This window comes from Rhinolophus hipposideros, assembly GCF_964194185.1.
Source record: "Rhinolophus hipposideros genome assembly, chromosome: 22".
Classification (NCBI taxonomy): Eukaryota; Metazoa; Chordata; class Mammalia; order Chiroptera; family Rhinolophidae; genus Rhinolophus; species Rhinolophus hipposideros.
Window position 1 is genome coordinate 23,801,729 of NC_138068.1, and position 22,984 is coordinate 23,824,712.

The 22,984-nt window shown below is 53.5% G+C and overlaps 1 protein-coding gene across 8 annotated transcripts in view; it reads left to right on the top strand.

The window, feature by feature from the left end:
* SNPH (syntaphilin) overlaps window positions 1-22,572 on the top strand; it is a 40,531-nt gene extending 17,959 nt beyond the window's left edge. Inside the window, exons 3-7 of one of the 8 annotated variants that reach the window (XM_081034189.1) lie at window positions 9,265-9,292; window positions 10,070-10,701; window positions 11,314-11,520; window positions 14,682-14,831; window positions 18,217-22,572. In XM_081034189.1, the coding sequence (XP_080890315.1) occupies window positions 10,520-10,701; window positions 11,314-11,520; window positions 14,682-14,831; window positions 18,217-19,390 (1,713 nt within the window). In that variant the 5' untranslated portion in view covers window positions 9,265-9,292; window positions 10,070-10,519 and the 3' untranslated portion in view covers window positions 19,391-22,572. The other 7 variants (XM_081034192.1, XM_081034194.1, XM_081034196.1 and 4 more) reach the window with 7 other exon arrangements.
* Window positions 22,573-22,984: the final 412 nt, after the last annotated feature.

Consider the following 22,984-nt stretch of genomic DNA (forward strand, 5'->3'; position numbering starts at 1 on the left):
GCACTGGGAATTAAATAGAAAAACGGGCAGATATTCTTACCTCTCTAGAGCTCATATTCTAGAGACAACAAATAAAATAAATACAAAAATATATATTAGCTATTGCTAAGGACTGTGGAGAAAGTAAAGCATGGGAAGAAAGAGAGAGGGAATGCTGGGGAGTGAGGATTGCAATTTAAATAAAGTGTTTAAGGGATCTTCCCTGAGAAGGTGACATTGGAGCAAAGACCTGAGGGAGAGAGAGAATATTCTGGGCAGAGGGATCTGGGAGAACATTGTAGGCAGAGGAAGTAACATGTGCAAAGGCCCTGGGTTGAAGTGTGCGAGGAAGCAGTGTGGCTAGAGCAGTATGAATGGGGTTGGAGGTAGGAGAGGTCACAGAACCAAGGAGGATGGGCACAGGATGAAGGCCTTTACATCAGCCAACGTAAGGACTTGGGCTTCTATTCCAGGATGGAACCATTGGGAAATTTTTGAGCAGAGGAGTGACATGATCTGGTTTCATATCCTAAAATGGTCCCTGTAGAGGTTGTAGGGGTTCCAGCATCCAGGGGAGAGGGGGGGGTGGCTTGGACCAGGGAGGGAGCAGTGAAATGCTGAGTTGTGTCACATTCAAATCAGGAGTTCATGTTTTGGGCATATTGATTTTAAGATGCTCTGTGAGATCAAAGTGGCAATGTCCTGGAATTCTGATGTTTAGTAGACAATGATGGGTTTGGGATTTTTTTAACTTTTAAAAGTGTTTTGCCAGTAGACCCAAGTAGATATAAATGATTCTGTAGTCGAGGACCCCTGAGATACAAACTATTATAATATTTCAGATTAGGATTTTGGAGTGGGATAAAGATATAATATATATGAAGAACATTATGAATAAGACTATATTTAGCTGACTAAATAATTACTACTGTTTATGGAGTGCTTTCCCTATGCCAGGTCCTTGCTGGGCATGTAGCATGCGTTATTGTTTACCATGCCTATATTCTTCCACAACTGTAATTAACCCCATCTTACAGGTGAGACTGAGGCTTAGAGAAATGAAGTGCATTCCTGCTGTCATAAAGATAGTGGGTGGTGAACTTTGGAATTCAAATCGAGGCACATTTGAACCTAAAGCCATGGTTTCTTTCTGTTAGCTTAGTTGGTGAAAGGGAAAATCTCATTCTGAGACAAAAGGGCTTTTAAAATAGCACATAAATATTTGCAGAATCTCCCTTTTAAAGCATTTTTAAATGTTTACTTTAGCTGAATTCAGGCATGGGGCAGCTTCTCCAGAGAGGGAAGACTTCTTGGGCAAGGGGTTTATAATTACCCACCTTCTTCCAACAAGCATGAGCCATGTCGGGCCCTGTCAAAGGCCCTTAACGAAGGCAAAAGAATTCAGCTAGACGTGGGAAATGTCATTGGAAATCAGCTGGGCAGGAATCAGCTGCTGAGGATGGCAGGGAAGCTGGCGGCTGGAGAAGGAAAGAGGATCTGGGAGGGGGGATGAAGGATGCTGACGTGGGATCAGCATGGCTCCTGGGCGAAAACAGGAATGGCTGGGTGAGCTGGGCAGGTATCCCCATGCAGAGCCTCAAAGAGCAAGATGAGACTTGGCTTCCAATGGGAGCAGCGCGCCCAGAGTGGTTGGCGGGACGGGAGTCAGCTGGCTGTCAGCCTCCCCCTTTCTCCTATAGCTCACACTGTGGCCTTTGGCAAGTCCTCTGTTTTCTGCTTAGAAAATGTGGCAGTTGGATTGGATCGTCATGAAATGCCAGGAGAGAGAGAGAGATAGACAGACAGAGAGAGAATGAATAGGAATATGAATGAGAGGCTATGAATGAGAGTGAGTTTATGTGGTTCCCTGTTTAGGATTCCCAGAAAGACAGAAGCTCTCTGATTTCAGGTTGAGTCACGGGCTTTCTCCGTGGAAAGGGGCAGTGGTCCCAGATCAGATGACATCTCCACATCCCCACAGCCCTTTGGAACTTGTGTTCCATGGGTCCGTCGCTCTCCTGTCAGCACAACACACACAGGGCGACTTGGGTGAGCTCTGAGGGCACCGTCTTTTCTCTATCTGAGGACCCTCCTTGCAGGGGCCTCTTCCCTTACAGCACATCTCATGCAAATGTGTTTCTTGTAGCATTCATTTTAGGGAGGTCTTTATTTCTCCTGAAGATTTAGTCTGCTTCCTGCTCTCCCTTAACCACGAGAACAAGAAGACCGGGCATAATTTCTGTTTTTGCATTGGTGGCCAGGAAGCTCCGAGTCAAATCTGAACCTTGTTATTGCTGCCATGTTTGTGTCTGTGGTCAGGCTGTGGTACTCCCTTCTTCCTGGGCCTTGGTTTCAATGTGTATTTTACAACATGTCGTTTGTGAGCTGCCTTCAAGTTGGTGGGACTTCTGGGTTGCCCCTAGACTTTCCTTCCATGACTTCTTTACTCAAAAAGCTACCCTTTGTTCTTATTTTACTGAATTTTGCCTGGATTCAAGTGCAAACGAGGGCTGGAGGCTGCGGCGCCTTCTCACTGGGTCAGGAGTTGAGTTCCCAGCCCAGGCTGTCCCCCACTTGCAGGGCAACCTCAGACACATCACATGCTCTCCCTCGTAAAATGATGGGCTATGACAAAATCTACCCAAGATCCTTTCCATTCCAGAATTCCGAGAGCATGTTAACCTTGTTGGTACTTGGGATAAATACAGGCAGGGCATTTATGACTGAAGGATCCTAAGAACCAAGACAGAAATCTGGAGAAAAGGGAGAATCCATAGAGATGGAGGCCTCATCGTCTTCTTCTCCCTGTGATGGTTTCGAGCTGGACCCTCGGGAGGAGGAACAGAGAGAGACACTGGTTAGAGAGGACACATGAAGAATTTCTTGCTAACAGTCTTCCTTGCCCTGCTTACCTCCTGTGTCTGTGATGTCTGCGTGTATGGAAGCACAGGGAGGCCAGGATGTAGGGATGTACGGAAGCCCTTCATCTCACCATGGTCTCAGAGTCTCCTGGGAGAGTAGATTTTCCTCTTTTATGCAGGATGATAGAAGTCCCCGATCCCTTGTATCATGAGACCTCCATGATGCAGCAGAAATAGAGGCGCTCATGACCTGGAAGCTCAAGGTGGCCCCTTGAGAGTGATCGTGCCACCTCTGCAGCTTCAGCTTTCCCACGTGTCAGATGGAGTAATCTCTACCTGGCCTCCCTCCACAGGAAACTTGTGAGAATCAGATGGGGTGTGGATTTGCCCCTTCACAAGGGGCAACCTCAGTTGCCTGTGTCCTCCAGGCTGACCCAGAATCAGGAGCACCAGGGAAACTCCCTGGGCCCGGCTGCCTGAGTCAGGCAGTGAGAAGGGCTGGTTTGATGAGGATGGTACGAAAGTCAATTGCGGCTTAAAAGGTTAAAAATAATTGCAAAAACCGCAAGTACTTTTGCACCAGCCTTATAGCTCCTGTCCTGTTGCAGTTCCCTTCCCCTTCTGGAACCAAGCCTGTCCTTTTACAACTGTCCATTTCAAAACTAGATTATGTAGGTTTTAATTTGTTTTGATTGAGATATGTACTGTAATGCATGTACTGTAAAATTCACCCTTTTAAAATGTACAATTCAAGGGTTTTCAGTATATTCACAAAGTTGTGTACCCATCACCACTATTTAATTCTAAACCATTTTTAGCAACCCAAAAAGAAACCTCATACACTTCAACAGCCATTTCCTATTTCTCCTTCCCTCAGGCCTTGGCAGCCACTAATCTGCCTTCTGTCTCTATGGATTTACCTATTCTGGACATTTCATATAAATGGAATTATACAATACGTGGCTTTTTTTTGTCCAGCTTTCATTAGCATAATGTTGTCAAGTTTCGTCCATGTGGTTGCAGATGTCAGTATTTCATTACTTTTTTTTTTTAAAAAGATTTTATTGGGGAAGGGGAACAGGACTTTATTGGGGAACCGTGTGTACTTCCAGGACTTTTTTCCAAGTCAAGTTGTTGTCCTTTCAGTCTTAGTTGTGGAGGGCGCAGCTCAGCTCCAGGTCCAGTTGTCGTTGTTAGTTGCGGGGGACGCAGCCCACCATCCCTTAGAGGGAGTTGAATCGAACTGGCAACCTTATGGTTGAGAGGACGCGCTCCAACCAACTGAGCCATCCGGGAGCTCAGCGGCAGCTCAGCTCAAGGTGCCGTGTTCAATCTTAGTTGCAGGGGGTGCTTCCCACCATCCCTTGCGGGACTCGAGCAGTTGAACCAGCAACCTTCTGGTTGAGAGCCCACTGGCCCATGTGGGAATCCAACTGGCAGCCCTCGGAGTCAGGAGCATGGAGCTCCAACCGCCTGAGCCACCGGGCCGGCCCCATTTCATTACTTTTTATGACTAAATGATATTCCATTTTATATCACATTGGTTTATCCATTCATCCGTTAATAAACATTTGGGTTGTTTCCTCCTTTTGGCTATTGCGAATAGTGCTGCTATGAAGTTTTTGTTTGAACACCTATTTTCTATTCTTTGGGGTATGCACCCACCAGTGGAATTGGTGGGTCATGTGGTAATTCTGTGTTTAACTCTTGTTAAACGTAGGAACTGCCAGACTCTTTTTCCCGGCAGCTGCATTATTTTACATTCCTTCCTGTGATGCATGAGGGTTCCCATTTCTCTATACCCTTGCCTATACTTGTTATTGTCCATCTTTTTTGTTATAGCCATCCTAGTGGATGTGAAGCCGTATCTTACTATGGGAAATATGTATTTCATAGACTTTTAACCTGCAAAACCCTTTTTTCAAAAAAAGTCTTACTTCAGACCATCCATATGTCGTACAGGTACAAGAGGAGCCTATTCAGATGAAGTGGGGAAGGAGACCTACCCCCTCAGCCATCCCAGAGGCAAGTTCTCTGGGTGGTTTGAAGACTGCTGGGCTCCATGCTGTCCAAGCTCTGGAATCCAAGTCTGACCACCAGACACTTGCTGTGTAGCAGCCACTGAGACCACAGTCCCATCTTGGTTACCTTGGGAAGCCAGGCAGCATGTGGATGAGTTGTGGGTCTAGACGCCCTGCCCCTGTCCTGGGGTTGCCACGGAGAGAAGAAGGAGTCCCCTCTATGCTTCCTGCTGAGGGAAGCTTGGGCGGGAAACAGGAAGCAAGCTGGAGACATACCCCCATTGCGTCCCTTCCCAAGTCCAGGAAGAAATGTCCTGGGTGTCACTGACAGTGAAGAGGAGCGTGGTGGCAGATGAGGTTGTGAAGCCAGGGGAAGGTTTACTGAACTCCTCGGCTGTCAATCACCCTCATAGCACTGATCCTCTGAGATGCAGAGTGTGGCTGCTAAAACACGCCCAGCTCGGTCTTCTGTCTCCCGCTTCTCTCCTCATTAGCATCCTAGGAGCACCAGGAGCTCTGCTATTTGGCAGGTGGTATGTTCTGCATTCTAGTGTCGTCTTAGCAGAGAGGTCCCCCCCACCCACCTCAAGTTCTGTTCTGTTGGTTGCAATGCTGTGCTTCCCACAGCTGTCAGAGGCTTGAGTCATCAGGCACAGATTGTTCTGTTCCCTTGGATTTTAGAATAGCTTTCTTCTTTTATTGATGGCTAATTCTTTGAAAAAAAGATCATTGGTAGTGTATACAGGGACTTTCACGTAACTAGAATATTAGATTAACCCAAGTACCTGGTTTCTCCCCCGTGACTTGCTGATTGAGTAAAATGCCATAGTGTCTCTTTAAAGAATGCAGCTTCCAATCTTACAAACGTGGAAACGGAGTTCTAGTCATTGAAGGGGAAGAAAGCATCAATTGGACATCCATCATTTCATTAACAGCCCTGGAATTATAGAATCAGAGAATGTTGGGTCCAGAAGCATCTGAGAGACCATCTAATCCAACCCCTGGGTCTATCAAACGTGCCTCTTTAAACCATCGTGTTACTTACAGTTGTGTGTTGATTGTGTTTATTTTTATGACATTTCCCCAGAGGGTGGTGTTTCACCACAAGAGATGGCATGTTAAGTGGTCGAGACAGTAAGTGACGGGAGAAGTCCCAGAGTGTGATGTATGTATGAGGACAGGGCAGGGAAAGTTATGAGGACAGGGCAAGGAAGGTGCTGCAGGCCTTGACAAATGGCCAGTGCAGAGATGTGGGAGCAATGAACAGCGCTTTCCTGAAGGGTCAGTAGGCAGCGGAGAGCAGACTGGAAAGCCTATAGAAGAGAAGGCCTTGAATGCCAGGATCAAGACTTTTGCCCCGATTTTTACTGATGAATTTTGAGCAAATTCCAGGCCCTCTTCTCCATTGCTCCTGCGGCCGCCCTGACCTGGGCCCTGCTAATTTCTCCCCTGCTTGTTTTTGATAACTTCCTGCCTCTGTTCTTGTCCCTTCCCAGCCACACTCCACAAAGGCCTCCTACCCAAGGACTTTCTAAAATCTGATTATGTCCCTCCACCTTTTGAGGTCCTTCCATGGCTCCCTGCTGCCTACAAAACAAGATCCTGGCCCCTGGAACTCTGTATTGTCTGGCCCCGCCTCCTGCTGCAGCCTCACCCCCAATGTGACTCTGCCCTCACGAAGCCTCTTAGTTTCCTGAGCAGTTGTGCTGTGGAATTACTCAATGCCTTTGCCCAGGCATCTTCCTTCCCACTGGTGAACTCCTATTCACCCTTCAAGACCTAGTGTAAACTTCTTTTTGGAAAAGCTTTCCTTGACCTTCCCGAGGCCACCATTATGCCTTGAATGCATTTCTGTTTTGAAGTTCACATTACATTGCAATTATGTACTTCCAAAATACAGTGGTACCTCGGTTTTCTAATGTAATCCATTCCGGAAGATTGTTTGAGTTCTGAAATGTTTGAAAACTGAGGCGTGGTTTCCCCATAGAAAGGAATGCAAAATGGATTAATCCGTTCCAGACCTTTAAAATCAACCCCTAAAACTGCAAATTTAGCATGAATTTTACTATCTAATGATACCACAGATCCATAAAATTTATGGTGTTCGTAAACCGAAATGTTCGTCAACAGAGCTGTTTGAAAACCGAGGTACCACTGTACTGGCAATACCCATTTTTGAGTGTTTGTTGTGTGATGAGCACAGGGCTAAGCCCCACGCATGCTTTATCCCGTGTCATTCTCACAGTAGCCATATGAGGCACATTCTGTCATAGCCCGACTTACAGATGAGGGAGCTCAGACTCAGAGAAGTAGCATGCCTTATCCAAGGCATGCAGCTGGAGGGTGACAGAGCTGAGATTTCAGCCCAGGTCTGTTTGACTCTATCTCTGCGTCTTCCGTCTCTTGTTCCCTAGATCCTTCTGGATCCCCTGGAGCCCCATAGGTCCTCAGGAAACGCTGAGCACGTGAGGGACTGATCAAAGGGGTAGATAGAGCAGGGTTGCCATGGTATGGCAGGATGGGGAAATAGAGGGAGGCTGGAGTGAGAAGGGGTGGGGTCTATGAGTACTCTGGGGTTGAGGTGATGAGAGACTATGAGCCCCGCTTCCCATAGCTAAGGGTTTCCTTTCTAACCTCCATTCTAAGTGGCAGCCTCTGGCCACCTGGGGACAGGCCTACGGAACTCCAGGCCAAGCAGGCGGCATGGTGACAAACACCATGGCAACCTGCCTCCTCTCTGGGGCCTAGAGGGGAGGGAAGAACTGAGCGAGCACAGGCCCCACACTGAGGTTTCGCAGCATTATCCTGGAGAGGTGGCTCCCTTTGGGCCTGGGTGGCTTCTGCCCTCCCATGAGGGACCCCTGCCTGCAAGGTCTCCGCAGGGGAAATGCCACTTCCACCTCCGTCCTGGATGAATGGCTGGCTCTGGCCTCCCAAGAGACTGTTGGCTCCATCCAGGTATAAACACCATCCCATTCCCTCCCCCAGACCAGAGAGGAAGGAAGAGGGAGCTCAAAAGGAGGAGGCGTGGGATTGCCAAGCAAGGTAGGGGCAGGGACAGTGGGGACAAAGCCCTCATTGTACCAGACCCACACACAGCTCCAAGGCAAGCCAGGCATCGTGCCTGCCTCCCAAGACCTAGGCCTAGAATTCCACCTGACCTTTCCAGCCTGTTTCCCCCAAAATGAGACCTAGCCAGACCATCATCACTAATGCATCTTTTGGAGCAAAAATTAATATAAGACCCGGTATTACATTATATTATATTACATTATATTATATTATATTATATTACCCTGTCTTATAGTAATATAAGACCAGGTCTTATATTACAGTAAAATAAGACCGGGTCTTATATTAATTTTTGTTCCAGAAGACACGTGAGAGCTGATGGTCCGGCGAGGTCTTATTTTCGGGGAAACACAGTAGCTCCTTGGCAGCACTCACCCAAGCTGGCTTGACAGAGCGAGGCCCGTCCTCAGATCTTAGTGCTGCCTCTGCTGAGAAGTGCTCCCGAAGGCACAGTCTCCTCTTTGCACCCTCCCAAAAGCCAAAAGGGTGGGAGTAATGATGGGAAGACACCAGTGAAGCCAGGCTGACTGGGGCTAGAAGCCAGGGTCTGTTAGACCTGCCACTGTGGGACCCTGGCCCAAATGTGATAACAAATCCTGCCTGCCTTGAAGGATTGATATTTGAAGAAATGGGCCAGGGCACACAAAAGTACTCAGCATGGTCGCCTGGCCACAAAAAGGCTCAGTCGATGACAGGTGACCCCTGAAGCCCTTGCCCATCCATGAGGAAGGACAATCACCCCTGCTCTGTCCCAGCGACTCCTAGTCCAGACCCTCCTGTGCTCAGGAGGCAGGAGGCGATGAGCCACGGGTGGTTTCCTTGGCACAAGTGTGGGGGCGTCCTTTCGCCCCAGCCCCTATCCCATGGTTCCTTCTCAGGTGCCGACCCTATAGTTCCAGGAGGCCCTGCCTGGGTGATTGGGGCGTAATGGGTGGCATGCATGGCCAAGCGGGGGCGAGCTGCTCAGGTGACAGGCATGGTGTCGGCAGCTCCTGTACCGGCACCCGACACCTCCGGGCAGACAATACTGGCTGTGTCCTGGCCCTCCAGGGGAACAGGCTGCATCTGTGTCACAGCCAGGAAACAGGCCACCTGAGTAGTGCCTTTGTCTGCTCAGGAGGCAGCCCTAGCACTGGCCAGGACGACCAGGCTCCCCAGAGGCCCTGACGTGGGAAGGGGTGGTGCCCTGGGCCGGGGACTCCAGGATTTGCCATCCAGCCCCTCGGCATCTGGTGTTGGTCCTGCCACACACAGGGGATGTGTCTTGAGCAAGTCCCTTCCCTCTCGGATTCCTCATCTGTAAAGGGACTAATCACAGCACTTCCTTATAGGGTTTTTGGGAGGAGTCGATGGCGTAATGTATGTAACGTGCTTGGGTTCTGGCATCCAGTGGGGCTTGGTGAATGCTTGTTTCCCCGCATGGAGGAAGGTCTGGGGTACAATGTCCTCAGCTCAGTCTCCTGTCACCCAGGCTACGGTCCTTAGTCCCTGCTCTGAGGAGGGAAGAAGGGAACTGGGGTCCCTGGAGCTGGCACAGGACTAGCATGGTGGCTACAAAGAGCTCAGGCCCCTCCACCTCGGACTCCAGGAGTTCTGGGCTGATGCCTAGTGCAGGCCTCCTCCCCACAGTGGCGACACCCAGCCCAGCATGGGGCCTCCCCTCCTTAAACCCCTGTAGGGCTGCCCTTGGAGCCCAAGTCCCTTCACAGGAGAGGGGCTTAGGGGGTCCTGGGCAGGAGCCAAAGGGCCTGAGTCCCCCTACCCACTTGTCCAGAGCACCAATGATGGGTCTTTGCATGGTCACATTCCTGGTCACTTTCTACCTGGGCCCAGCCCACTGACGGGCTTCTGTTCCCCCCGCACCCAGTCTTCATCTGCTATGAGCCTGTGCCCCGAGTCTGTGGGGCATCCCAGTCAGCATGTGCTTTTGCACGGATGGGTGCTGGCCTGCCTGTACGCAGCGCATGTGCGGGACGCCCAGCTGCATGGCCTGCATGGTGCACAGGCCCCCTGAGCACGAGAGCTGTGTGGCATGTCTTGGAATGTCAGGGACGTGCTACCTCTTCGTGATCATGTGTATCCATATGTCTTTCTACACGTGTGCTGGTATGTCGGTCTGTCTTGTCTCCCCTGTAGACGGGAAGCCCTGAGCCACGCGCCAACGGGCACTCTGGGAAGGTGACGTCAAGACTAGCCCAGCATAATTTGGGGTTCCTGGTCCAGCCCCAGGAGTCCTCCAGCCTGCAGCCCCCACCGCGGAGGGAGGATTGAGCAGCCCAGGGGTGGGGGTCCGAGTGTCAGGGACGCAGGGGGCCTGGCTCATAGTATACAAGGCTCCGAGCTGCGCCGCCAGTCAGGAAACCCTGCCCCCATACCTGTGTCACCTTGGCAAGGTCTCCGCTCTCTGTGGGGCACATCCACTCATCTGGAGAACTCAGGGTCGGTCCGGCTGCCCCGAGACTCTGCTGATCATTTGAAGTTGGGTGGCAGGAACCTGCTACATTCGCTGGTGGAGGCAGCTGTGGCCAGAACCTGGCCGGCCTCACTCAGTCCTGGGTGTCCTGCCGGAGGGTGAGAGGAGAAGCCATGCCGGGCAGCGGCCCCAGCGAGAGGATGACATGGCCCGGCCCGGCCCTCCCCGCGGCCCCCCCAACGCGCCCTCTTTCCTCAGCCCCAGGGACACCACTCATCCCACCACTCACCCGGACCCGCAGCCTCATGGCCATGTCCCTGTCGGGCAGTAGACGGGCCTCTGCTGGACCCCGCAGGTGAGTCCTCCCCTGGCCCAGAACCTTAGCCTCGGGGGGTGGCAGAAGGGTGCGTCTCTGTCCCCACTCTGCCACCAACCGGCAGAAGGTCTTTGAGCAAGTCGTTTCCCTAGTTTTCTCATCTTTAAAATGGGCTTGCTAACATTCACCTCCTCCTGGAACTATTTAAGGGCTCACATGACACTGGATATGAAGTTCTCCGAAGACTTAACCATTGCATTCCTGCCATCATCAGCATTGTTGCTTGGTCTTCACAATTACGGGAGGGATGTCGTGCAGTCCTCCACTCGGGTCACTTGGCCTGCCTTGATTTTCACCCCTGCTCCTCTTTCTGTCCTTATTCCTGCCTGCCCCATCCTCCCCCACCTCTGTCTCAGCCCCTGAAGGGACCTTCTCCTCTGTGCTTGGGGGACCTGGACGTTGAGGCCCGTTGGCAGGGGCAGATGGGGCCCCACCCTGGGCCTGCAGCCCTGCCCAGCCTCCACTGTTGTCCTGGGGAGCCAGGAGGGCTGGACTCCTGGTTTTCCATCTTGATTTGCGCTGTCTGTTCTGTCACCCCTGTCTGTGCGTCCCCCTCTCCCTTCTGCTTCTCTTCCGGCGGTGACCCCGAAGTGGGGGCCCTTTGGGCCGCAGCGGCCTGGCGGTGTTTGCCCAGTGTCCGCAGCTGCCCACCAGCCAGAACGAGCACCTGCCTCTTCTTCCTGCCTCCAGGCGCACCTCTCCACCTGTGAGCGTGCGGGATGCCTACGGCACCTCTTCTCTCAGCAGCAGCAGCAACTCGGGCTCCTGCAAGGGCAGTGACGGCAGCCCCACACCCAGGTAACCGGCCCTTCCCCTTGGCCCCGCTGTCAGGAAGCTGCGTCCCTGGGGAAGAGAGGAAGGTGGCGTTCTATCCACCCCAACACTCACTGGTTGTGTGACCTTGAGCGGGTCACTTCCTCTTTCTGAGCTTCAGTTCCTGCCTATAAGATGGATGTGATCCTTTCCAGCTGCACATAACCAAACTCTGTGACTTTGACAAACTAGGGGTGGTGCTTTTAGAACAAGGGGCCAGAGGCAGGCAGCTCTCTGAAGTGTCAGGGACCCCATTTCCTGTCTTTGTGCGCCACCATCCTTCGTATAAGCTTTTGTACTTGTCATTACAAGATGGCTCCTACACCTCCACGGATCAGGTTGATGTCCAAGAAGGAAAAAGGTAGAAAGCCCAAAGCCTCCCAGCCCCCAGGAGCTCACGTTTTCTGACAAGGGACACCTTCCCCAGGAAATTCTTTCTATACCTTCCTGGCAGGACCTGGGTGATGTGATTGGGACAGTTAGTGTTCTCCCTGGTACGATGTCACCCCACACAAAATTGGGGTTCTGTGGGGTAAGAGGCAAGAATGGATATTGGAAGGTAACTCGCAGTGTCTACCATGTTGCTTTTCACGGGGGGGACACTTTGAGGGTAGCAGAGATGGAGTTGGTCTTTCTGGAAAGCAAAGGGTGTTACAAATGCAGCATATGCTAAGTTGTGCTCTCAGGTAAGGTGGACCCAGACTTAAAAAGCAGGGTAGGGTTGAGGAAGCAGGTAAAGGGGAGCTGTGGATCCTCCAAGACCAGGAAGTTAGAGCTGTGCTGACTGCACCATCCTGTTTGCCTGGCATTGAAATACAAGTGGAAGTAGGAGAGTGTGGCTTTGGTGGGTTGATATGTGTAGGTGGCCCATAGCTGGTACCTGCCGTTATTAGGATTTTGGTCCAACTTGAGAGTTGTGGGCAAGAGGCGAGGAGACTCTGGCCTGCAGCTCCCATGGCCAGAGGACCCCCAAGGCAGGCTTGTCTTGCCCTTTCCAGTGGAAAGGGTATCATTTGTGTGAAATGATGTCTGGATGGTGCTGAGACAACAGTTCTCAATTTTCCACCATGACACACGTGGTGAATGGGTGATGTGTGTGGAGGACCCATGCCCCAGCCTTCTGTCTGTAACCCCATCCCAGAACACAGGGGGCCTGAGTGAAATTGATGTGTTAACGTACATGTTGAAAAGCATATGATTAATGACTTTAATACTTTTTCTTTAGTAGCAGGTTTTTGTAATGCATGTCATAACTGCAGCCCATGGGGGGCAGTCCCAGCCCTGAGGCTGACAACGACTTCCATGGAAGGGTTTTCTTGCCTACCATGAGAGTGAGTGGAAGGGCCTCAGCTGTGGCCTCACTGCAAATAACCAGGCATTCCAAAGCATGAGCAGCTGAGAGACATGCATCAGAGTCTGCTTTCCTTCTTACATATATATAATTTTTCCCCACAAAGACAGAGCTATGACAGCAAATGTGTGAGTGTTAAATGTTATATTGAAGGAAAACACTCATGAAGTAAATGGGAAATGTTAAAATCATTCCTTGCTCTCTAATTCTCACCTCTTACTAGTTTAACTAATCCTGGTTCCTCCACCCCTGGGCATGGGGAGAAGAAGACCTTCTTTTACACCACAAATCGGTGCCCCTCTAGCCAAAGTCCTTGCAGGGTACCAGGATGTCTGCAGGATGAGCTCCTGGGGCTTCAGGCCATCTGAGGTCCACAGTACTTGCTGGCTTGCTTCTCTTTTGGAAAGAGGGTTTTTAGAGCCCACCAGAGGGGGCACCCCAAGCTCCCACCCCACGCCACATAGAAAGCCCCTTGCCACATAGAAAGCAGGCCCACATGTGACTTGACTGGAGTTAAACCTAGTGACCATGAGGTGAGTACGTAGAAGAGAATCATTTCTTTCTGTCCACTTCTATTGCCACTTTCTCTTCAAAAATTTACAAATACTTTTTCCTCAGTAAACATTAAACAGCTTCCACAAAGCTTTTAAGATTGCCTCCAACTTGGCTGCCGCAGCAACGGGCCTCACCAGAGCCTGTCTTTTCCGGGCCCATAGTATATCATTGCCCTTCTCTAAACCTGGGGTTCCCTGTCCCCTAAAGGAGCCGAGCTGGGTGGCAGCAAGGCTTCTGCCAAGTTGTGTGAGGTTTTTAAGCCAAGATGCAAGGGGGTTTCTTTGTGAACAGAACAAGCGACAGGCAGGAAGCTGGGAGTCGAGGAGGCCGGGATGTGATCTGTTGGTGGAATTGGGGTGCCCTCCTTCCCTGGGTGAAAGCCTCCACCCTCCTTCCTCCACTGGGTGGCAATTCCTCCTCTCTGCACCAGTGGGACCAGGGTCTGCTCACTGCACGTGTATGTCTGTGCCACTCCGTGCAGGGGAGCAAGTAGCCTCCGGAGCAGTGCACATGCAGCCTGCTGCCAGCTCAGGGTACAACTGTTAACGGGTTGGTGCCCAGAGACAGCAGTGTTCATGTGTGTGCTCACATGTACCCCAGAGTAAAGGGTTTGCATGCATTTTGTGTGAACACATGCGTGGGCTGGTATTCTAGTACCTGAGAGTGCCTGTGGGGGTGCGTGGGCACGGGTGTATAATTCACACAAGTGGGCATGCGGGCACACGTGGACCAGCAATCAGTGGGCTCAGATGTGCACTCCAAGTAGGCAGGTGTGCAGGTGACCGGGAGGGAGAGGCCCTCCCACCCCAGCCTCCAGCCCCAAACTTGTTCTCAGCGTCAGAAGATGGGACACCGGAGCTCTCTCTTCGGATGTACCACTGGGGAAGTCATTATCATTTGTTTATAATGATGGGGGTGGCATAGGTAGAATGCCTGGCATGGTTGTCAGGCGTGTGCTCTGTAATAGGTTCCTCCACCCCCAACTGGAGGAGCCCCGAGCTCCCCACCCGGGTGCTGTGGTCTTCACTCAGAAGAGGTTTAATAAAATCCTCCTTCCAGAAGGGATGGGTGTTCCCATGCCCGCGGGAGCCCTGACTCCTGACGGGAGGCCTGGCCTGGAGCCCTCTGGTGGCTATGGGACCAGGATGGTGAGGCTGCTGTTCCCTTGCCTCCGGGAGGCACAGCACCTATGCCTTGCTGTCCCCTCCATCCCTGCTGGCTGACAAGCATCCCCTTACAGACGCTCCATGAAGTACACACTGTGCAGCGACAACCATGGCATCAAGCCGCCTACCCCTGAGCAGTACCTGACCCCACTGCAGCAGAAGGAGGTGTGTATCCGGCACCTGAAGGCCCGGCTGAAGGACACGCAGGACCGGCTCCAGGACCGGTGAGCGCGCAGCCAGGGACAGCCCGGGGCAGCCCTGGAGACAGCCACCAGCTCCACACGCCCAGGGCCCTGGGGCATCGCTGGGAGGAAGGAGTGGCTGGGGGCTCCTTTCCTAGCAAAGTCCCGTGGGAGCCCATTTCCAGAGCCCCCACCTGTCCTTGCTCTCCACTCAGTGGCTCCCTTTGATTACTTCACGTAGCTACTTGGGACCAGGCCGGGAGCGTTTGCCCTGTGAGTGCTTGTCGGACTTCCCACCGAGAGCTGCACTCTTCCAGCTTTAGCCTGGCAGCCCCTTTTGGCCACTTCTTATCCCTGGCTTCCTTCCACCTGGGGAGTAGGAACACAGGGCATTCTTCCTGGCTTTCCTTGTCTGTGGGAGAAACAACCCATTGGCGCGGCTTTGCTTCCTCCCAGGGAGTTGCGGGGGTGGGGGGGGCGGCTCTGTGCCCCCAGGAGCCTTCCTTCTCATCTCCTTATACATGATGTACAATCAGGAGAAGCCTTTCACTGAGCTCCTACCTAGCCGGGGTCTCTCAGGGGCCCCTTCAGGCTTGTCTGAGCACATTCGTTGGATCTGAGGGCCAATCCTGATGCTCCCAGCCTCTTCCTTCCCAGGCTGGCGGCGTCATCTTTACGATGGAAGCTTCATGGCTGCCCTCTGACCTCTTCCTCATCTTAACCGTCTTCTCTAGACTCTGTCATTTCAAATATGCAGGTGACTGTGAGCTACAAGAGGTGCTGTGTGGGGCCCTGCAGGTCAAGGCAGGCCACGACAACCACATTTTCCTTTTTTTTTATGTAACCGTTTTATGGAGCTGTAATTCACATACCACACAATGTGATGATTTTCATTATACTCACGGAACTGTGCAACCATCACCAGTATCTAATTCCGGAACATTTTATCAGCCCAAAAAGAAATCCCACTCCCAGTGGCAATCACCCCTCTGCACCATTTCTCCCCAACCATTCCAGTCACTGGCAGCCACGAATCTTTCGGTCTCAATAGATATGTCACCTCCGATGTTGCCAATAAATGCTTGTCCACATCTTTCTTGACCAGAGCTCTGCCCATCAGTTTGAATTTGTTGTGGGTTTGACCTATGGGAGGTTACACGTGGCGTTCTGTGGGCCTCCTTGTCTGTAGAGCTAAGGTTTCTATTTTTATTTCTCCTCGTCTTCTCAGTGATGCCCTGTGTCTACTTGGCTGTTTGCACTAATGTCCTCAGGAAGCAGACGGCCCATCTCCCAGCTGCCTTTCTAGGGCTGGCCCTGCAGCTCAGAGCCGGCCATCTGCCCTGTGTGGTTTGGGCAGGATGCCCAGTCATGGACATGCCTGCATCTCAGATCCCCAGCCACTCTGCCTGCTACCCTTTCCGGGACCTGTGGCAGTTCTTTACTTGCTCTATGGTCCCACTCGCCATATATTCAGTTTGGTACGTGTCAGTCTCGCAATAACCTTTCTTCTCCGCAAAATCCTTTTACACTCTGCTTTCGCATGCCGTGTCCCTACTTCCTATGATGCCCTTTCCCCATCTTGCTTCCTTGGCAAACTCGTCCTTCAAGACTCAGTTCAAATGTAATGTCCTAGGCAGGGCTGCGAAGCCATAACTCCCCGGGGTCCTGGTGGCTGCAAGGAGAGGGACCGAGCATGCCCAGTTCCTTCTTCCAAACTCACTCTTCCTCCCTTGGCTGCGTATGTCAGTGAGGGGAGTCACCCTAGAGTGAGCCCTCACCCTGAGCTGGGAGGAGTGAAGAACAGGTAGCCCCATACCTGCCAGCATGTCTGTTGTCAGTCTGAGCAGCTCTGGTTCCCGCTGCCATCCCATGCTGTGTCCTGTCAGCGGTCCGTCCCCAGCCACATGAGGCCATTGCTGACTTCCTGGCCACTGCAGGCCTTCTGCCCAGGCCCTCCCCTGTATTATGACATGAGATTCCTGGGCCCATTTCCTGAACTGAGTTCCCAGTCTGACTGAAAAGCACATGGTGCTTAATCTGAGACCTCATAAACCCCAATGAGCCTCTGCGGGGCTCATAAACCCTGAAGTGACATAGTGCCATTTGTGGATTTTACTGACGTGCATGCAGGGTTTGGGCTGATACGGTGTGGGCCGTATCACCGAAAGGTGTGCTGGAGGATCAGCCAGCATGCGCTTTCCAGTCTCAGGAAGGATTTTCCTCCTTTCTCACTGCTTTTAATCCGTCCTGTCCAGTCGCACCTGGTGCTACCTCTGGGCTTGATGGCATCTTTTTCTAACTGGCCTCCTTCCCCTGTGCCCTTGCCCCACCCTGGATTAATCTGTGACTCATGGATTTAAAAAGCCTGAGAGTTTCTGGACAAGAGTCTGCCAACTGTCTGGTTTGCCTGGCACTTGCCTCTCCTCTCAGGTAGGGTTTCCAGGCGGGAATTCCCGCCCGTTCTCAGGAACTTTTTTTCGCTTTCCCGTTCCCAAATTCCGAGGTATAAACTGTTTTCTGTTCTCCACGATAAATTGTTTCCACAAAGTGACGGCCGATACTACCAACCACCAGGGTTCAAGGAGCCAATTTTCCCGATTTCCTGACCAACTTTTCTCGGGATTTGGGAACGAAAAAAATTCCTGAGAACGGGCGGTAATTCCTGTCTGGAAACCCTATTCTCAGGGGTAGCTCTGTGCCTTTTTCATCCATCATTTTGACTTTCCTCTTTACAGTAGATAAAAGAAGAAACATCTAGCCTGAATAAAGGAGGGCCACCCTGTTTTTGTCATTCTCCTCTGATTCATCCACCACTTCTCCCTCTACTTGAGGGAAGATGGAAAATTATCAGCTTTCCCCACACACACACTGAAGGCGCTAGTTTCTCTCTTAAAAACTAAGTGGACCACCTCCCTCTTCCCAGGGTCTCTGGCCAAATATTGCCCCATTTAACATTTCTACAACCAGCTTTAGTAGGAGGCCACATCTCTTTCCATAGAGCAGAGATTTTAGGTTTTATTTTTATTGTTTTATGTCAAGATTTTAATATGGCTGTATTAGGTTTTGGTAGTAGTAGCATTTGAAAACTGAGAATCTTTATTGTCTAGTCTCTTCCGTAGGTAACGGATCTAAATTAAGCGGGGGGGGGGGGCGATGGGGGTGCCATGTGTAGTGTCTGCTATCGCCATGTCTTCTGCCCCCACCCAGGAGGAGGCCTCTCCTCTCTTCACCCCTTGGCCCCTCCCCCCACACGTCTCCCCCTATGGAATAAAGAGAAGAAGGAAGGAGACATTGAGTTGTTCCTTTTGGTTTTAACTCTGAGTCGCAGCAGCACAGGCCCTCTGTCCTTGGGGCAGCCCACTCCTCTCCTGTCCTTGGTGGCTGTGACAGGCCAGGCAGTGAGCATGTGTGTCTCGTCTGTTCGCAGGGACACAGAGATCGATGACCTCAAGACGCAGCTGTCCCGCATGCAGGAAGACTGGATCGAGGAGGAGTGCCACCGCGTGGAGGCCCAGCTGGCCCTGAAGGAGGCCCGCAAGGAGATCAAGCAGCTCAAGCAGGTCATCGACACGGTCAAGAACAACCTGATGGACAAGGACAGGGGGCTGCAGAAGTACTTCGTGGACATCAACATCCAGAACAAGAAGCTGGAGACACTGCTGCACAGCATGGAGGTGGCCCAGGACGGCATGGCCAAGGAGGACGGCGCTGGGGAGTCCGCGGGCGGGTCTCCCGCGCGCTCCCTCACCCGAAGCTCCACCTACACCAAGCTGAGTGACCCCGCTGTCTGCGGTGACCACCCCCCCGGGGACCACCCTGGCTCCTCCACGGAGGATGGGGCTGACAGTGGCTTCGTGGCAAACGATGACACAATGAGCCGGACGGACGCGCTGGAGGCCAGCAGCCTGCTGTCATCAGGGGTGGACTGTGGTCCTGAGGAGACCTCGCTGCACAGCTCCCTAAGCCTGGGCCCCCGCTTCCCCGCCAGCAACACCTACGAGAAGCTGCTGTGTGGCCTGGAGGCTGGTGTGCAGGCCAGCTGCATGCAGGAGCGTGCCATCCAGACAGATTTGGTGCCATACCAGCCTGACCTGGACACCATCCTGGAGAAGGTGACCAAGGCCCAGGTCTGCGGGACAGGCCCCGAGGCAGGGGACAGGTGCCCGGAGCCGGATCCCCACCCCTCAGGGCCCAGAGACCCCAACTCAGCAGTGGTGGTGACGGTGGGTGATGAGCTTGAGGCCCCGGAGCCCATCACCCGTGGGCCCGCCCCCCACGGGCCTGGTGCCAACCCCAACCCCGGCCGGTCGGTGAGTGTGGCGTGCCCCATGGACGAGGAGGAGGAGGCGGCCGCAGCCGAGAAGGAGCCCAGGAGCTACTGGAGTCGCCACTACATCGTGGATCTGCTGGCCGTGGTGGTGCCGGCCGTGCCCACGGTGGCCTGGCTCTGCCGCTCACAGCGGCGCCAGGGCCAGCCCATTTACAACATCAGCTCCCTGCTGCGGGGCTGCTGCACCGTGGCCTTGCACTCCATCCGCAGGATCAGCTGCCGCTCGCTGAGCCAGCAGGGCCCAGGCACAGCCGGCGGCGCCCAGCTCTGAGGAGCCCCATCCGGCCAGTGGCTCCGGCAGCCTGACCGCTGATTGGAGGGGCGCCGTCCTCCCTCTCACACATTCCCGGGGGGCATCATCTTATTTATTTAGTTTTGGGCTTGGAAGTGGTTCTTTTCCGGATGTTAACAGTGTCAGGGAGCTGGGAGCCAGGGTTGGGGAAAGGCATCCCAGAGCTTGGACAGGGGAGAAGGGAAGAGAGACCCAGGGCAGGGAGGCACGCTGGTTGGACAAACCACAGGGAGGGTGGGTGGTGAGGTCCCAGACCAGGCCCCCACCCCCCTGGCCCTTCACAAGGACAGCCGCTGCTCAGGAAGTCTCCAGTATATTGATTTGGGGAGGCTGGGCCCAAGTAGCCTCCCCATTCCCCCAACCCCATATGCTGGCCAGTCCCCTGCTCACTCCACGCCTTCCCTCCCAGGCCACCCCTTGCCCTCAGCCCGGCTCCTTGGCCAGTGTTATGTCCTCACATGGAGGCAGCTGCAGTCCAAAGTACAGGCCTCTGATCCAAGACTCCAAGCAGGGTCTGGAACCACTGGGCCTGGGCTGGAGCTCCAGCCTCCTCAAGCTGCTCCCCACTTTGGGATTCAGAAGCATAGTCAAGGTCACAGGCTGGAGGAAAGACCGTGATGGGCAAGAGGTAGCCGAGGGCAGTATGGGTTCTACATCTGTCTGTTCATCCCGGATCTTCTCATGCTCCACTTTCCTCCTGCGCTTCTGGGTGTGTCAGATAGTTCTTCCTGCGAGAGCTCAGCCCGACAGGCTCATCGCTGGGGTAGGAATGCCCCCCTCCAGAGAGTCTGCCGGCACAAGGAGAGGAGGCAGGGGCTGCAGCTCCGGGGGCTCCTCCAGCCTTCTGAGGTGAGGCTTGGGAGCCAGGGCTGGACTCAGCGGTCCTCAGCAGGTGTGAAAAGCCAGAGGCCATGATGGCCCCTGGAGCTGGACCCAGTTTTCCGGCGGCTCCAACCCAACTTCTGTTTTGCACTTTGTTCATTTTGGGGCTTGGTTCTCACACCTCCCAAGATCTCCTGTGAAGTGGCTGCTTGCTTTCTAGGGTGAGGGTTCCTGAATCTTAGATCTATCTGCCTGGGGGAGACGGGGCAAGATTCAGCAGGCTGAATGGCAAGATGGGGTACAGAAGCCATGATGTTATCAAGGACAAAGGGTGCCCTGGGGTGTGTCCTGAGCAGGGACAGGGCAGGGACAGTGGGAGCCCGAGCCCAGTTCGCCTGGGAAAGTTCTCTGTCCCCCCTCCTTCCCTGGGACCATGTCTGGGCCCCTGCAAAGCTGCTGACATTTTATTACCATTGTTATTTTACAAAGTAAGTCCGCTCCTCATCCCCTGCAGGGCTTACACCCATCTGGTCGTCCCACCTACTCTTCAGAGTTAGGCCCCACATTTTAGGGGGTTGGTAGGACCCTGTGTCCTACTCACCCCTCTGGCCTAGGGGACACTCCGGTTCTCTGCCAAGGTTGCTTGCCCGCCCCTGCTGCTCCAACAGCCGTTGCCTGACTCATGGGCTCCGCCCTTCCTCTCTGTGCCCTCCCTTCGAGACAGGGCACCTGCATGCACTGGGAGTGGGCAGCCAGCCCAGCCATCGGGGCCACTGCCCCTTCTGCCACGCGCTTTGTGCCTCCAAAACTCCCCCGCCTTGGTCGGGGCCTCAGAGCAGCCATCCTTTGTGGAGCGCCCCCTGCCCCAGCCGAACCAAACCCGAACTCCTGGGGGCTGCCCCCAGGACACTGGGGTCGCGACATGGAGGGGCCGTGGACAAACCCAATCCAAAGCCAAGCCAGGACTGGCCACGGAGCCAGCCTCCTGTGCCGTGTACCCACGGAGCTGCGTTGTGAGTGTCTCCTTAGAAATAGTCAAAGCTTTGCCCAGAAAATAAATGTATGACTCTATTTGACAACCTAAAATCTATATATTTTTCACCACTGGAATTTAGTGGAGCTGCCTAGCCCCTCTGCTCCTGTCTGTGTCTTGCTGTCTGTGGCCTTCCTATTGTGTCTTGTGTTTTGGTGGACGTGGTCAGGCCTGGGGCCACAGTCCACGCCGTCCCTGCTGCTGGAGAAGCCGCTGGTAAAGGGCTGTCCTGGGCCTGGACCCAGGGCCTCTGATGAGGTGAGGGCTGCCGCCCTCCATTCCTGCTCTGGCCCAGATCTACCTGCCCATCTGGGTCACAGGGGCCCTCGCCCACAGTGCTGAGGGTCCTCTCTTTGGGGAGTCCAATGGGACCTTCCACACGCTTCTCTTCACGTCAGTGGAGGAGGCAGCTCAGCGGCCAGCCCTGGAACGGACCCTGGGAGACCATTTGGTTGGTGGTCCCGCGGGGCTCCTACGTGTGTGCATGTGTGTGCTCAGTGTCCACATCTATGCAAAAGGTGCAGCGCAGCCTGTGCAGCTCCAGGAGGTAGAGGCACGGCAGCCTGAGCCCCTGTCTACGCAGGGCACAGAATGCGGGGCTGGAGAGCAAGGCCAGGGGCTGGGCCGTCAGAGTGCTCATCCTCCAAATACCTGCTTAATACCTCCTCCTGGTAGGCCTTGACCTTTCCCTCCCGCCCTCGGCTTCTGGAGCAGAAATCTTTGAGGCGTCCCCACTCCCCAGCCTCTGGCCAGAGCTGATTAGACCCGAAGGGGCAGTGTCCCCAGGAACTGCCTTCCTGGTACTACTAGTCCCTTAGAGCTCAACAGCCAGAAGTGGCCTCGTAGCTGTAGGGCCTGGGGCCTGAGTGGCCCTGCTGCTCCTCTGATCCAGGCTCCGGCAGGAGTCGGAGTTGGGGGCCAGGACTCTGCACACAGAGCTGGCCTCAAGCGGAGTTGACCAAATATCTCCCAAAGGGATAACTTAGCTTTTCACTGACCACCCTTCCCAATCACCACGAGACAGGGGCACCTGACAGCCCCTTGGGGAGGGGTGGGCACATGACAAGGTTCTGGGCAAAGGCCCACTGAGGGGCCTCTGCCTGGTGACCTCCTAATTCTCTCTCTGACCTGGGGCACAGTGCAAACAAGTCAAAATGCACTCTCATATTCGGCCATCCCCTTGACAGAATTCAGGGGATTCAGGAAAGAGGGAGGTGGGGAGGGGTCTTCACTTTGGTCTCCTTTGTCTTTTTGTTCAGACAGAGTTGTACCTACAGCAGACAGCTCTGAATTAAAGCATGAAAACACACAAGACCCTCAGCCTGTGTTCTTTATATCGTCTTTTTTCAGGGGGAGGGGTGAAGAGGGCTCCAACTGTCGCCGCCTGCATGGGACACATAATGTGCACACTGGAAAAAGCCAAGCAGCAGAGATCTCTTCCAAGGAAGGAACGAGATAGCTTCATGCTGGTTTAGTTCTGCCGTGCAGCTGATGTGGGCAGCTGGGGCCCACGCCCCTCCCGGGGTTAGACAAAGGATCTAGAAGCATCTCCCTTGGTCCCCCCGAGTGTCAGATCCTGTAATATCATGCATTCCCTCCTCTCCAGCACCCCTGAGGTAGTTCTCAGGCCCATTCTGCACATGCAGAAGCAGTCTGTGGCCACTGAGCAGGGGTGCTCCAAAGCCAGGGCCCCCGCTTCCAGAGTCTCACACTGGCTC